The 17530-nt window shown below is 40.7% G+C and overlaps 1 protein-coding gene across 1 annotated transcript in view; it reads right to left on the reverse strand.

Moving 5' to 3' along the window:
* Positions 1-310: 310 nt before the first annotated feature.
* The window catches only part of LOC119420900 (neurexin-2), a 267108-nt gene continuing 249888 nt past the window's right edge, over positions 311-17530 (reverse strand). The window contains exons 15-18 of the mRNA XM_037688319.1: positions 16499-16670; positions 9917-10245; positions 4745-4823; positions 311-2019 (exon numbers count right to left, since the gene is read on the reverse strand). Of these exons, the coding sequence (XP_037544247.1) occupies positions 1703-2019; positions 4745-4823; positions 9917-10245; positions 16499-16670 (897 nt within the window). The 3' untranslated portion in view covers positions 311-1702. The remainder of the gene's footprint in view (positions 2020-4744; positions 4824-9916; positions 10246-16498; positions 16671-17530) is intronic.

Below are 17530 nucleotides of genomic sequence, written 5' to 3' on the forward strand. Positions count from 1 at the left end.
GTGTGTAATGTTTGCTTCTGCACACAGATCTCCACCAACAGGATGTTTCTTTATGAACCTGTTTAAAAAAATAGCACATGAGGCAGGTGTGTACAAAGTATATAATCAAGTGTATTTTCATCTTTATCCACGTTCTGTACACATAATAAGATCCATTTCACATGAACACTATACAATAGTAATGAGTGAGGAATGGAGTATTTTCCGAGCGCGGAGCAGCTCACATTGAATGGCACTTTCATAAAAAAAAAGAAAGTTGACAGGAAATCACAGAGCATGAATAAATAACTAAAACCGAAAGAATGGCTTTATATCATCAGATCCAGCACATCGAAAATGCGCAACAGAAAAATAAAACATTGATTTGTTTCATCCGTGTGTACTTTTTCGCTGCATAAACTGAGTCGTTAAATAATTTAAAAACATTTGATGGTTGCAGCTATTTGAGGAAAGTGTGCTTTCAAAGTCCAGATTAACGCAGAAAGCAACCTAAAACGTGATGTGTTCAGAAGAGTGGCAACAAGATACATCAATACCAGAGAAATATCATTACAATTCACAAATTCTGTAATTATTCATCCAATAGAATAGTCTTTTGGTAACTTATATATATAAAAAAAAAAAAAACAATACATGTTTGGCTGCTTTACAAGGAATATCTTCCCCTCTGAGATATGCCTCCATTTTGTGTTAGCCTTTGGAGACAGTTTAGCAGAAAAGAAAAGAAAAGACTGTGAGGGAAGCAGCTTCAGAAAATCTTCAAATGTGCTTCTCAAAGCTCCTCAGACTAAATCGGTTTAGATGCTGGCATGAGAAAACGTTGGGATGCTTATTTCTTTTTCACATCTTTAAGGATGCTGTCGATCTGCTAACCTTTCTATGTACAGTACATACAAGTTGTGTTTATAGAGGAGCGAAACCCTTCGGCTGTGTTCACTGGCTCACTCGGTCACAATTATCCCTACTTGTAATAGCAGACCGACTGCATTATCTCTCACACATCACATTTCGGATTTGTCAAATGGAAAAGATTCACTGACCACACTACGGGAGCGATGTTATCACCACTTTCAGCTTGCTGTAATTATAAAAATCTCATGTCCTTTACAGCAGCAGAACAAGATCATTTCTTTTGGACGTACACACACTGTTTGGGGGTAGATTCAAAGTCACGTAACGTAAAATGTGGAGGCTGCAGATGTTAAGTCTTCTCCAAGTGAAGGCTTTCTGTCTGAGTGTGCTCAGGATGAGTGCCGGGGCAGCGCGCAGCTCATCTACCAGAAAAATTCAATAACTGGCCGGTTCTGCCTCGTGGACCATAATGGGGACATTGAGACTCGGGATTACAAAGAAGTCCAAAGAAACTGGATGTTCTCAGCACTCTCCTCACATTTCCATGCTATATACAAAGCCAAAGTGTATGTTTCCCTTTGCTTGCTAGTGAAAAACATCAAATGAACTCATACACTAACAGAACTGGTGGCTGCAGACGGAGAGCCCGTTCTGACACAGAGGATGAGTCCCATCTCGTGTCACAGAGAAGAATTTATCACCACTGGGAGCTGGTCAACCTTAAATTATGTAAAAGTAATACATGTTTGCTTTGTGCAGTTGCTTCCTTGTGACTTTTCTCATCTTCCTGACGAATTCAGGCAGAAAACCCAAAGCGTCCTCCGCCCTGTCTCAGTCCCTGTCTGCCGTCTCAAACGTAGTACTCCTTGTCTTTGTTCTTTTTGCCTTTTGTGATGGCCTTGGCCACAGAGGCAGTTGCTGTGCTTTTGTCTTTGACCACTGCTCCGTTGCCCTCTGCAGTGGAGTTGTTGGCGAAGCCGTGGCTCTGGTCGGCCGGGTACGAGCCCTCATCCCGGTTCCGGTACTTGTACATGGCATAGAGGAGGATGAGGATGCAGAGAGCAGCAGCTGCCACGATGCCCACCACCATCCCCGTGGTGCTGCTGGACTCCCGGATCACCTCCACGGCGCCAGGCTGGCTCTTTTCGTCCGAGGTGGTGGGGTTGGCTGTGGGCACATGGGGAAAATTGGGGGGGTACGTTAGTCCCGGGGTGTTTCGGGAGGATGGAGGAGCAGGGGGCAGGAGCACCTGGTCGCGGTTGTGCTTTTTGCCTGCAGGAATGTGTAGCTGGTCAGGGTTGGTGGTGGGAACAAAAGGAGGTAGGGGGCGGGGTTTATGGACTCCACCGTCACCGGCGGCGGGAGGCGGAGGAAGGACCGTCCTGTCAGTGACCACAGGGGAGTTTTTACTGTAAAAGTCCTCGTCGTCAGATTCCGTCATCTCTCCCGAGCCGAAGGCCGAGACTTCCACAAGGTCACCGCAGTCCTCCTGGTCCGGAGGGCAGGAAGGGTGGGGAGGGAGGATCAAGGACTCTTTGGTGGTCTCAAGAGGGGAGAGGAGGGTGGGAGGAGGAGGGATAACGGGGTAACGGGTGGCTATGGATGGGGGCTCAAGGGAATCCACTGTTATAATAGGCAACACTAATTCACCTCCTAGAAAGGAAACAGAAGAGGTGGGGGGCTAAATTAGAACTCAGAACTGACGTGGAGGCTTAATCTGCTCATGATGTCAAACACAACTCATACTGACGGGGTCGTCAGTGACGTCATCATTTCTTACATGTGTGGGTGTCCAACACAGAAACATAAAGAGCTTACAATCAGACACACACACACACACACACACACACACACACAAAGAGAGGCTGCAGACGCACACAAAAGATAAAAACAGGTCTGTAAATTAAAAGAGCACAAAGTGCGGAGCTGCTGAAAGCACATCTGTGGGCAGACGTTCAGGGAGAGAGCAGACAGGTTAGTGTTCGAAGGATTCACACACACATATCAGGACAAACGTCAGGACGGCCTCCGTCTTTAAACACCACCACAATCTAAACCTCAAACCAGGATTCTTCACACGTAAACCTTCAGAGACGCCAGGGCGGGGACTGTGCAAATGTTTTAAACCACCCTTCCTTCCTTTAGATGTTTCCATGATTATAGACACTCCTGTAATCCTTTAGAGTTGTCCCGATCAACAGTTTTCAGACGTACTGAAGGTCTTCTTCAGGACTTCATTAGTTTTTTAACTAATTCTCTGTCCGGTTTCTGTACATGACCATGACTGTACATTATTTAAACATGCACTAAAAATGAACAACAAGCAGCAAACCAACGTCCCCTGTCCCTGAAGGGTTTGAACAGTGAATGTTTGTAGTTTGGAAGATGGACTTGAATTGAACAGGGATTTGCAAGTAAACCTAAATGTTCTTGGTGCAAGATATTCAAGTGGGGAGAAGTTACCCTGTTTTGTTTTTTCTTGTCTCAGGCAGCACAGAGGGACGGATCCTGGAGAGTGGAGGGAGACATTTAATCCACCATCAGGTGCAATGGAGGAGCCAGAGGGTGACCAACGGTGGCCTTGGCCCCCATAGATTAATCTTTGGCCACCCCAATCATTTGAGGAAACTTATTTTAAGCAATATAAAAACTAGAAAGTGATTTCCTGAAATTATAGGGGTGGTTGGTTGACATATAAATATATATGGTGGTGGCCATTTTGGATTTTGACGTGGCAACCCAATTGTCGATGGTGACCATTCTTACATGTAGATATAGCCACACACCAGAATGGAAGTCAACGCCTCACCTATTGTTCAAGTTATCATACTCATAACGTGCAAGGTTGGAGGTTTTTTTTTGCCATTCCCCCCTTTGCTCCCTGACAGGGGACAAAATCAGTGTTTGGCCTCAAAGACGTGGCCTGAGAGATGCATCATTATTCAACTGACCACCAACACTTCAGAAAAAACACTTTAAGAATCACCGTTTAATGTTATGTCTGTTAAGCACTGTTAATATTATTACTTTTGTATAAATTCAGCCTAAGAAAAGTGAATAAAGTGTGTTTTTGGGACATGCTGCTTGTAACAGAATGCCTTTAATGTCCAACAATTAATTAGGTCCTTACAAAATTTTCTGTAATGGCACAACTCTGGTCCATGTCTGGAGTTTAGGGAGCTTTTTATATTTGGACGATTCATCGGTCAACATCAAGAGGCTTAACAATAAATAAGCAAAGAAATAAAAAAGGATCTCTGAAAATGGTCATGCACTGGACAGAAAATGAGTGAAGAAAGCAGCCGAAGTCTACAGAAAAACTAAAATAAATAAATAAATGGATAAAACCAACAGGAAACCTGAAAAAAAAAGATCAAAACCACTTTAAAATATTACAAATACATCTGCCTGTTTATAATGAAAAATCAAAGACTTTAAGGATCATTTCAAACTTTGCACATCCTCAAAGAGCCTGGCAGGATTTTGACAGGTTTACTTAAAGCAGAGCCTCAGTGCTGCATTCTTTCTTTTATGTTCTCATGTTACATATTGGACTCAGAGCTCAGACTGCCCTCTGGTTGTGGAGGAGTTGAACATATTTATAGCTGCTTTCATCTTTATTTCAGTCACACATGGCAGGTCGGCTCCCAACAAACAGCTCTGATAAGGTCACAGATTTAACGGAGGCTCTCGTGATAAGGTCAGCCTCATTCTTAAGTTCCTGAGCTTGTTTCTGTCACAGATCTGATCTACTGTCAGCCTGACTCGACGCCTGCAGCCCCATCTGAGAGTTTTCCTTCAGTCGGTGGGGTTTACACGTGCACACGGTGGAAGAAGCTGTAACAATTACTTGATCAAACGGCCATGTTTTATTCCCTTGAAGGTAACCCACCTGTGCCTGGTTCACACTCCTCCAGATCCTCGTCATCACTTGGACACTCAGCTGATGCCACCAAAATATCATCAGAGCTCTGAGGCTGAAAAAAAAACAAAAAAACAACAACATTGAAAACGATCACAGTGGCTGATTTTAGTTTCCCCCATCAAATGAATTAACACGTTTTCATCATCTGGGTGCACAGAATTGTTTTTAGAAGCACGTTTTCTTGCTGACTGTTCTATTTAAGGATAATCTGCAGAGCGCAGCACTGTCGTGTTGCTCGAAGCCACTCTGGTAAAAACGGCACGTTCAAAATGAGCACGTCTGCAGCTGCTTTTCATCCTTTCACCCCAACGACCGTGTGCAAACAACACATAAACAATACTGATATATCATCTGCAGGCTAAATGTCATTTACATGCTTTAATTTCCTTCTAGATTTATTGTTTTACCAGGATTTATGATACATTTGTGCAAAAACATGACTAAGTTAAGGAGACGCAGTGAAGTGCAGTATGGATGTCCTTATGCATGCTCGGTAATCCAGGTAGATAAATCTAATGAGGTTGAGTCTGGTCCTCTGGACTAGTACCAAGTACATATATATATAAGTATAAGTTGCATCTTTTTGCATAAATTTGCAAGTCCTGTGACTTATACACCAAAGCGACTAATACACGTGTTTTCCCCACCCATATTTATAACCCAACTTTTGTCTGAGATCTGACGATTTTGTTCATTCTGTAATGGAAAATATTGAACTCTACCATTATTAGCTGCTAGAGGGCCCTTGAGTTATATGGCAAGCCAAGTGTCTCATTATTCATTCAACCTTTATTTAAACTGATAAATCACATTGAGCCTCGAAGACTCATTTACAAGTGAGACCTGTTTGGACAGACAAAAAACATTATTAGGTAAACGTGGCTATTAATGAGACACTTGGCTTGCCATACTAAGCCACCTTTGTATTACTCCGGAACTCCTGGAGCAAACGCCAAATCAGCAGCATTTCACTGCCCCGCCCAGGAGAAATGCAGCTGATTTGACCATTAAAGTTAATTTATTAAGGAAAAATTAAACTGACACACACCTTTACTATAATGTCGAGCAAACAAATAATTGTTTTTAAGTGCTAATCTTGTTAAATTCTTGTTAAAGTCCTTCCGTGAACGCTCCCGTGGCTGCCATTTGGCAGCCAATCGGTTTTTGGCACAACACCGTCCCACGTTTCCGGGTGATCAGCGGTGACACATAACAAATGCAATGTGTCAGTGGTGATGCATAATAGATGCAACTTATACAGGTCCTTCTCAAAAAATTAGCATATTGTGATAAAGGTCATTATTTTCCATAATGTAATGATAAAAATGAAACTTTCATATATTTCAGATTCATTGCACACCAACTGAAATATTTCAGGTCTTTAATTGTTTTAATACTGATGATTATGGCATACAGCTCATGAAAACCCAAAATGCCTGTCCCAAAAAATTAGCATATCATGAAAAGGTTCTCTAAACAAGCTATTAACCTAACCATCTGAATCAACGACGCAACTCTAAACACCTGCAAAAGATACCTGAGGCTTTTAAAAACTCCCAGCCTTGTTCATTACTCAAAACCGCAATCATGGGTAAGACTGCCGACCTGACTGCTGTCCAGAAGGCCATCATTGACACCCTCAAGCAAGAGGGTAAGACACAGAAAGAAATTGCTGAACGAATAGGCTGTTCCCAGAGTGCTGTATCAAGGCACCTCAGTGGGAAGTCTGTGGGAAGGGAAAAGTGTGGCAGAAAACGCTGCACAACGAGAAGAGGTGACCAGACCCTGAGGAGGATTGTGGAGAAGGGCCGATTCCAGACCTTGGGGGACCTGCGGAAGCAGTGGACTGAGTCTGGAGTAGAAACATCCAGAGCCACCGTGCACAGGCGTGTGCAGGAAATGAGCTACAGGTGCCGCATTCCCCAGGTCAAGCCACTCTTGAACAAGAGACTGCGTCAGAAGCATCTCACCTGGGACTGCTGCTGAGTGGTCCAAAGTTATGTTCTCTGATTACAGTAAATTTTGCATTTCCTTTGGAAATCAAGGTGCCAGAGTCTGGAGGAAGAGAGGAGACACAGAATTCACATTGCTTGAGGTCCAGTGTCAAGTTTCCACAGTCACTGGGGTGTCATGTCAGCTGCTGGTGTTGGTCCACTGTGTTTTATCAAGGGCAGGGTCAATGCAGCTAGCTATCAGGAGATTTTGGAGCACTTCATGCTTCCATCTGCTGAAAACCTTTAAGGAGATGAAGATTTCATTTTTCAGCACGACCTGGCACCTGTTCACAGTGCCAAAACCACTGGTAAATGATTTACTGACCATGGTATTACTGTGCTCAATTGGCCTGCCAACTCTCCTGACCTGAACCCCATAGAGAACCTGCGGATATTGTGAAGAGAAAGTTGAGAGACGCAAGACCCAACACTCTGGATGAGCTTAAGGCCGCTATCGAAGCATCCTGGGCCTCCATAACACCTCAGCAGTGCCACAGGCTGATTGCCTCCATGCCACGCCGCATTGAAGCAGTCATTCATGCAAAAGGATTCCCGACCAAGTTTTGAGTGCATAACTGAACATGATTATTTGAAGGTTGGCGTTTTTTTGTATTAAAAACACTTGTCTTTCATTGGTGGGATGAAATATGCTAATTTTTTGGGACAGGCATTTTGGGTTTTCATGAGCTGTATGCCATAATCATCAGTATTAAAACAATTAAAGACCTGAAATATTTCAGTTGGTGTGCAATGAATCTGAAATATATGAAAGTTTCATTTTTATCATTACATTATGGAAAATAATGACCTTTACCACAATATGCTAATTTTTTGAGAAGGACCTGTATGGTGAAGCAACTTATTTATGTTTTTTCCACGTTATTAGACATATTTGGACTGATGCGACTTACATGGCGGAAAGTACGGTAAATGTTTTGTCTTTTATCCAAGACTGAAGAAGTCATTTGCATAAAAACAAAACTTTTCAATAAAGAACCCGTCCAGAGAATCTGACTCCACCTGGTTAGATGTCGTACTGATGAGTTTATAGACATCTTAAACAGACTGAAGGCTTTATTAACAGGAAGTGGATTAGTTCGTAAAATCATGTTCATGTTTCTGGGATCAAATCTGATCAAATGGATTCACTTTGCATCACTTCAGGGTTCATCTGTCAGCACAATGAAACTAAACAAACTGGAATAAACACATCACATGTTCTTTCAGATCATGATTTTTTACTGGACATCTTTCCATGACATTTTAAACAAAAAGCACTTTAATGTGCGGAGACCCCCTGCCGTGCTCGGAACGAGAGCGTGCATAATGTTTTACATCTCCAGACTCAGATTTGCAGATATTTTTATGTTCGTTTTTAGTTCAAGGCTTTTTTCCAGGCCAGACTTCCCTGCACTGCTAGCAATGCTACGACCGTTCTGAAACAAACTCATCCGCCGTTATAACGAGTTTTCGTTGTTAATCGCAGGGGCTTGAAGGGATGGTCCCAACCAGGTGTTCTTTGTAAAGCTTATGAATAATTAATATACTACCTGTTGAAGGTAGCTCTATGAACAGCCTCAGTTTAATGAAAAAAACAAGGGAGATTAATTCTGACGAGCTAATGACTAACCTGAGCAGGATCAAGACCAACGTGGATCACTGCTGTCCTAAAAGAGCTCTAGTGTAAAAGTAAAAATACTCGCCATCAGTTTTACATGATAAGGTTATTCCAGCAAAAATACATTTCTTCAGGAAGTGCTACAGCTAGCAGCAGCTGCTAATAACCACATACGTCCATGTAAATGTAAACATTAACGTAAAACTGACAGATGAGCTTCATGAAATTGGTATAAAAATATTGCTGAAATTAACCTTCAAAAGATTTGAACTATCATTTTTAATTACAGAGTTAAACATAGGCAGAAATCCTGGGGGGTTAGGACACACCCCAAAATTTGGAAAAACAGATGGTCTCTCCCCACCCCCACCCCAAATAATAATTTGAGAAAAGTCAGAAAATATTTTAATTTTTAAAAGCATAAGCACCATTTATAATGACAAAATTACGCATGTATGCTTCTCAAAAACTATTTGGCTCCATTATACCCCAATCATTTTGGGGGCGTGTCTTAAGACTGGAGGGGCGGAGCTATCATGAATAATCGGCTTCCAGTGAAATTGTGTTTATACAGAGTTCTCTGCAGTGTTTGATCCCAGGTAATAAAATCATGCTTCTTCTTCTTAAACCAAAACGTTTCTTCTTTTTATAGATGGCAACAAACACTCTATTTTGTTTGAAGGGCTCTAGGTCATGGTGTATTACAATGTGAGCTAAAACTATAACTTTTTTTTTTTTGTATTAACCATAAAAAGAGTTGTCTTCCTTAAGCAATTAAAATAAAAACAAATAGAGAATAAAGCCTGGAAACTTAAATGTTTTTTTTCACACTCTATTGTAATTTTTCCATTCAGACCTGAAAAATACTAAAAGCAAATTTCTCACATTTCCATAGCTTTCTATATGCCTTAAACTGCACAAGCAACAGCAAACACCAGGCCAAGTGTGCACACACGCGGCTTATTGTTAATGAATACACACGGTGATTACGCTGTTTGACTGTGAGGAACAACCCTGAAATTAGGACAGAAGTCAACAGGACTTTCCAGGAGTAATGGCGGAACCAAGACTCACTGATATTAAATGTCACAGCCTTTGCAAGTTTAGAGAGGAACCAGAGAGTCAAATAAGTTATTGGATTTTCCTTGGTGGCGTACTGGTGTTCTTTAATTTGAGTTTAAATGCTTCTTGGTGACTTTTCGAGCACAAAGCTGATCCTTAAACCTTTATTTATAACTTCTGTTCTTTTGCACAGATTCGAAGTGTAGGCTCAGACTTTAATGTGTAGCTTCTTTCAGTAAGACATAAAAAAACCTATAACTATGAACAAACACAAATCTGGGTGTATTCTTACAGAATAAACATGTAGATGCCCCTTTTACCTCTCTGTTTCAGCTATTAGAGGACTAAAAATATAAAAAGCAAAAAGAGAAAAGCTTTAAATATTAACTATAATTACATTAATTTGATATGAAGGTAAGTTTACTTCTAGTTTTAAGGAGATGAGAATTTTTGTGAATGATCCACCTTTGAGATGCTCTCCCTCAGACTCGGCGACCGCTGCCTGCGGGTGGTGGTGGTGGCCATGGTGGTGGTGGTCTCCATGATGGTGGTGGACATGTCAGACACAGCCAAAGGCGTGGCGGAGGTGGTGTCGGTGGTCGGCACAGACAGCGAGTCCCCCACCAGGCGCAGGTTCCCCTCCACCTGGATGCTGGGGTCGTTTTCTGCGGCCAGTTTGAGCACCTGAAGGCCGTTGTAGTACAGCCCTGAAATCTGACCCTGGAAGGGCCGACCCTTGTCATAACCGCCAATCTTAATGGCAGCCTGGCTGTTAAAGATGGTCAACTGTCTCCCTACGGTTACACAGACACGGAGAGAAAAGAAGACAAAGGAGTGGAGAGAACAGTAAAGTAGATATGGAGAAGTCGAACGGGAGCTTGTTTTCACTAGATCATCTAGATTAGACCAGTTTTAGCAATTTCAGTCATTAAAGTAGTTTTAGGTAGTTTTTAAAGATTTTTTTTAGATGACAACTTTACAAGAAAAACATTGACTAAAAGCAAGATTAGAAATCTGACTTGACACATGCTAATTGAACACTGACAGCCTATTTAGATGTCTTTTTATCACTAAACAAGTTAGAAATCTGTCTGTGGCTAACAAACGACAAATGTCTTCAGTATTCTTAGATTTAGAGTTAAGAGTTAAAAAAAACCAACATCTTGCTAGGTCTGTGTGAAGCCAAATGATGCACCAGCCACCACATCAGTTACACAGCATCACTGTCAGCAGCCACAGGATGAACTCAGAAAAATACTTTTAAACCAATGATTAACTCAGCTTTTTTACTAATTAGTGAATGATGCTAATAACTCGGCTTCTTAGCAAATAAATTAGCTACTAACAAGCAAATGTGCTAAGTTACTGGCTAAATGGCAAATGGCTAAGTTATAAAGCTGTTTGCTGGTTTGTAAAATAACTCAAGTGTTTGTTAATTAGCAAATAAACAGTGATGTAAAGCTTTTAGATTTTTACCAAAACAGCAAAAAGCATATTAACTATTTACCCATTAAAACGTTAGGTAACACTTACTAATAAGTAATTTACTAATTAGTGAAAAAGCTAATAAGCAAATAACAGCTTATAAGCAAAAAGCTCATTTACTAATTTGCAAAATAGCTAAGCTATTGTTAATTAATAATTAGCAAAGCTATACAGTATAGCTAATACTTATTTAGAGAAATAGTTACATTATTTGCTTGTTAATAGGGTAAACAAATACAATAAATAAGATAAACTGTACAGCTTTCTGCAATGTACTTTGCAAAATAGCAAATAGCTAGTTATAATCTCTAACAGCTAATAAGTTAATCATCTATAAGCTAGTAAATTGCAAAACATTATTTAATATCGTCATTTACTAATTAGTGAAAAGTTACGAAGCAAATAACAGCTTAAAAGCAAAAAGCTTATTCACTAATCAAAAAGCTGTTATTGCTAATTATCAGTAAGCTAAGCTAGATAGGTTTAAGCTATTTAGGGAAAGAGCGAAGTTGTTTGCTTGTTAGTAATGAAGTATGGTAAAAAATTATAAACTGTATAGCTTTCTGCTATGCATTTTGCAAAACAGCAAATAGTTTATTAACTATTTAGCCAAGAGTAAAACAGTGAATATGCTACAAGCTAATAAGTCAAATTGAAAATCATTTATTTACTAAAAGCTAAAGTGTGATCAGCCTATACACATCTTAGTGAGCTGGCTAAGTCTTAGTTTAGTTTTATTTTAAATAATAAGTAATGGCTGCAAACAGTGAAGTACTGTGTAAATGTAACCAGCAAAACATTCAGCGTGGAGCTCTGGTGCGACTGCAGAACAACAAGATAAAATTCAAGGACACAAGGAAGAGGAAGAATAATTTCCCCGTTCACATCACATCAAAATGTTAGGGTTTAAGAGGTTTAAATAGTTTGACAAAGACGTCATTAACAAGTTAGTTTAGAGTTATGGAAAAGGTTAGACAGCATTTTAATGGTTTTATGTTAAAATATTACACACAGTTTCTGTTTACACACAGTGGTTAGGGAGGGTAAATGGGGGTCAGACAAGGGTTATGAGCTTTTTAGTTTGAGTTTGAAATGTTAAAGGTGCAGCATCTTCACAAGGTGTAAGGACGACAAAATAAACAAACTATTGCTCCCCTTGTCTTAAGACTCAATTTGTTTTCAGGCTGAAGTGTTAAAATCCACGGCCAATCCAAGCTCCAATTCACTTGGAAAACACGTCCCAGGCTAGCTGGAGCCTCGTCACTCTTGTGTTCTGGCACTGCACCTCTTAAGGGGAAGGGTTATTTTCTAGTTATTTCAAGGTTTAATTAACTAATCAATTAATTTTTTACCTTTATCGAGTATCCACTCGTCAACTACCCGACCAAGTCTGTATGGGATTCTTTGCCTGGCAATAGCCAGTCGTTCATTATCATAGTGTCCTTCAAAGAATTTGGAGAGACAGATTAAAGGTTAAAGTCTGCAAGCTGAAAAATCACAAGGTTAAACACAAGGTTATGAGGGCTAACAGGGCTTACAAGTTAGCAACGTTCATCCAGCTGTGAGTTAAACACACTTGTGCTTTGCTTAAAGTTATCTAGTTATTACGAGTAACAGTTATGAGTTTAGGCTATTTATAATTTCCTACACTAGTTAGGGTTATTTAGCTTTTAAGTTAGGCAAAGTGCTATCTTCAGCAAATATCAAAAACAGAAAAAGAATTTTATGCAAACAGGTTAATTTCAGTAGACACAAAAAATAACATAGAAACTTAATTACTTGAGCAGAGACAATCAGGAAAACCATTATAAGCAGAACAAAGCAGAAACATACTGACCCCGAAATACATCATCCCACATGCACACATAGGTACATGGATATGACACACTCATAGACACACACAACATGCACAATTATACAAGTTAAAAATGTTATAAACGTCCAGATTACAGGTTCATTTTTAATGTTGCTCAAAGGCACTTAAAAAAATCTGCTGTCTGAACGAAGCTCGTTCTGTTGTCCTCAGAGGCGTGCGGTTCTCAAGCATTAGGTTTGTTAGTGTTAAACGAGCAGTATTCTGATGTCCCTGACCTCTCAGGGCTCTGGATAGTGAATGTTTGTAGTTTTGGAGATGAGTGTTTTTCTGGACTGGAAGTGAACAGGGAATGAGGTAAACCTAAATGTTTTTAGCGCAAAAGATATTCGAGTGGAGAGGAGTTACACTGAGAAGAACAGAGGGAAGATTGTTGTTGAGTGAGCAGAGCAGAGTGACAGATCCTGGAGAGCGGAGGGAGACATTTTATCCCCCACCAGGAGTAATGGAGGATCAGGGGGTGGCCTATGGTGGCCTTGGTCCTCCATAGATTAATCATCAGTCATGTCAATCATTTGAGGAAACTATAATTTTAAATACTATAAAAACTAGAATGCATAGTATCCTCAAATGATGGAGGTGGTTGATTTATACACAAGATCATGCTCACAACATGGTGGAGTAGCGGTTAGAAAAGGTGAGCCTGTGATCTGAAGGTTGCCGGTTCAACTCCCCGGACTGACAACAGCAAAATGTAGGGGGAGAAGGTGAAACACCCACATCTGCCTCCACCCTCATTTGCCCCACTCTGGACCCTTGAGCAAGGCCCCTAACCCCCACCATCTGCTCCCCCAGGCGCCCTAGATTGCAGCGCTCTGCTCCACACAGAGGGCTGTGGGAGCTCGGTGGTCTGTGGTTGTGTCAGGAAGGACATCCAGTGTAAAAATAATTGCCAAGTCTTCGTGCGAGTTAGTTCGTTGAAGAAGGGAGCAGCTGAAAGAAAAAAAAGATCATGCTCACAACATGCACAACTGGACAAGTTGACGGAGGATATTTCCAATTCCCCCTCTTCGCTCCATGACGTGCGATAAAAAATTAGAAAGTACAAACAAGCGTTCCAATTCCTTGATTTTAAAATAAAGAGTAAATTCACCAGAGACGTGATGATAGATTGCTATAAAACTAGTTTGGGCCTTTTTAAAACATTTTTTTGTTCATTTTAGCTGAGTAGTGTTTTAGTAACGGCCCTGACCCCCTAATGGACTCTGTCAGACTTCCTCTGAAGCAGCAGCCTCTGAAATCCGGATCCAAGAGGTGTCATGTTTGAGACGAGCCCACCAGCCTTCACTTGAATTTATATCTGGCAAGAAGGGGGGAAACAGTTCATTATTCATCATTTCTCACTGTCTAACCATGCACGGGGTTCTTGGATGGATCTGCTGCAGCACTGGCATGCAGAAAGATCTCAGCCTGCATGAATTCTGCAGATCTCTTCCCGTCTCAGTGCAGAGGAGAGGAGCTCTGGGTTTAGTGCTTCACTTTCAGCACATCTTCCCTCTGAAAGGGTCTAAACAGCTTAGCTTTAATGATCGCAGCCCTCCTTCATCTTTTCTGAGCCCTGATTTGAAGTGATGCCCTGAGTCCATTAGTGATCCTGGAGCAGATGCATCCATCTGCTCCATCAGGACCCGTCTCTTCACCGGGCCTCATGTCAAACTTTCAGCCTGGGAGTCGTACTCGGTGGTGGTCCATTTTAACCCTCTTAACTTGGACAATGTTTCACTTGACAACTCGTACATCCTGACATTTCTGTAGGAGGAACTTGTTTGTTTTTCATTGTGCTGCCTCTTTTGGGTTTGTTTTTTTGCATAAATTATTAAAAGTTGTCCAGTAAGAATATTCTAATCATCATCAAGTGTGACTGAACGCAGTGAGCGGTCCACTTTAATCGCTCTGGGGTTGATTAAAATGACCAGAAATAACGATGAGGTCGGAATTTTCACTTGCAAATAATTGTGCATGACGTGCCTCAGAGATATCCTCAGCATGGTGGCAGAAAAGTCTGATAAAGATGTAATTTTACTACAAAAACAAACAAGTAGATGCTGAGAGAATACACATTTCTGTTACGGGTTCAGCTTTCATTGCAACAATTAAAGAGACAAATCAAAACCCAAAACATGTTTCAGTTTGACAAAACGAACAGAACACTTGAGACAAGACTTCAGCTCTTAGTTTAAACACGTGCAAACACAAAACAATGATGAATAAAACAGACATCGCAAGAAATATGCAACAACTGGATGATTATTTTTGCATTCGAGCAGGAAAATTTGATGCTCAGTCCAGCACTAATTGAAAATATAATTAATTCTTGTTGACATTTTAGATTAAATTAGTTTATTTGAAACATGTCAGAAAAAAGAAGGAAAGAAAATTAACGTGATAAAATAAAGAGGAAAAACAACTTATTATTCTCTGTTAGCCGACTTGTTCTGTCTGTGAAAACGTCATTCTTGAGCAAAAATGAGTAAATCAGAGCTGTTTGAAGGCAGCCATGAATAAACGAACAGAAAGGGTTAAAGCAGGAGGAAACAGCCGGCGTGGCTCTGATTGAACTCAGTTCAGAGCTCATTTAGAAGATTTGTGAAGCGAGACGTCTCAAAACGCTCACTCCTGATTATTGGGTGTCAATTTTTTCGTCTTTTCAGAGTTTATGATATTCTCTCTCTTTGCAGCGACTCCAACTGAAATGTCTCCTCGGTGGTTTTTTAATTTACCTTTTGGAAATGTTAGAAAATGACTGATTACTGAGTGGGAGCTGAAAATAGAAGCACACACACGGCTGTATACATTATGCTGGACTGATTTATGTAAAACCGTGGGCTCAGTGTGTGTGTGTGTGTGTGAGTGTGTGTTGCAGCAGCTGCAGGATTCGGTTTCCTCCTGCTCCGCCAGCTCACACCTGCTCTGAATGATGTTAATTAGTTGATTGGTTTGGAGCAGGTTAAAGGACAGCCTGTTGTGTCGCCATTTTTTTTTAAACATCTTTTCACAGTTTGGGTACATTTTACATACATTTAGACGAGTAATTTTCCGTCCTGACGCATTTAATCCCATCTGACTGCCTTTTGTGGGTGTGCATTTATTGTAAACATTTAAAAATTAGTTTCATTCAAGTATTAAATGGAGCTACATTTAATAAGGTAATAGACAATTTATTCCTATCAAAACTCTGAATGTCAACAAGAATTTGTCCTCCCTCAGTTCAGACTGACTCTGAGCCAAGAGGTTGATAAAATGAGCACAGATGGACGTCATGAAGGTCTTATAATGTGCTTAAACCACACAAGAAAGTTATGCTGCTATGAAGATTTAATAAACAGGTTTTTGAATGACGGACGCATTCATTACAAGCATGTTTGCTGTAAATTTGTCCTACTTTTGTAAGTGGGTTGCCCCAGAGAGGGAACTCAAACAAGACATTTGACCTTCTTGACCCAACCTGGACTCGAACCTGCAGCCTAAGGATCACAAGGCCGCAGCACAGCCCACCGAGCTACCACAGCCCCCAAATAAATAATGTGTGAAACACGTGTGGGGGAGGGGCCAATCAGGTGAGTGATGAAGGTAAACAAATCAATATTGAAGACAAACATTTAAAACAGATCCTCAATAGCCTCTAAAGTCCCTCCATGCCGTTTCTCTACACTCAGCGTGAACAGGTGCTGGTTGTCGTTTGGGCTCACCTGGGGGGTACCGCTCTAGGACAGGATTGTTGTCCACCTGGAGGGTGGCGTTCCCGCCACTGCGTGTGAAGCGCACAACGTGGTACTTGCCATCGTTGACGACGAGAGCGGGCTCGTCGATGCTGATGTCGTCTGTTCCCACGTTGAAGATGACGCCGATCTTCCCTTGATCCTGCACAGAAAACAATACGGATAATAAATATAATTAAAATAAATATGAGACATCGAGCAAATTACAAACCAGTGGATGAGTTCTGGACATTAACCCTGGTGATTTAAAGAGAAGTTGATGGTTTAAACTCTGATTCTCACTGATCTTCACACAGGTGGAGGAGCCATATTGTTGTTAATAAACCCTTTATTGATGCCTAAATGTCACCTTCCTGAAATTAGTCAGTTAAATAACACATTTTTTAAATATTAATATCTTTTAAAAACACATGTCAATATCTTCATCTTTGTAACTTTTAATTTCAAGTTATCCTGACAGAAAAAACATTGACATTTGAACATTTTGTGTGATAAAACAAAGAAGAAGGCATTTGTGATTATTTTTTATTAGTGTTAATGAGAAACATTTTGCAGCACTTGTTGAACACGTCATGTCCAGAACTGAAAACTGATAAAAACTCTGACTGGAGACAAAGTTTGGTTTGTTGCTTCTAAACATTAAAACTTCATGTTTCCATCACTGAGGGATTTGAATAGTGAATGTTTGTAGCTTTGGAGATGAGTGTTTTTTGAACCGGAACTGAACAGAGAATGAAGTAAACCTAAATGTTTTTGGTGAAGATAGTGGAGAGAAGTTAAACTGTGAAGAACAGTTTTTCTTTTCCTGTCTGAGACAGAGCAGAGTGACAGATCTTGGAGGAAGAACATTTTATCCACCACAGGTGCAATGAAGGAGCCAAGGGGTGGTCAGTGGTGGCCTTGGCCCCCATAGATTAATCTTCAGCCATCCCAATCATTTGGGGAAACTATACTTTTAAGTAGAAAGTACAGTTTCATAAAATTCTAGTAGTGGTTGGTTTA

Source organism: Nematolebias whitei, chromosome 14 (assembly GCF_014905685.2).
Source record: "Nematolebias whitei isolate Nwh7 chromosome 14, NemWhi1, whole genome shotgun sequence".
NCBI lineage: Eukaryota > Metazoa > Chordata > Actinopteri > Cyprinodontiformes > Rivulidae > Nematolebias > Nematolebias whitei.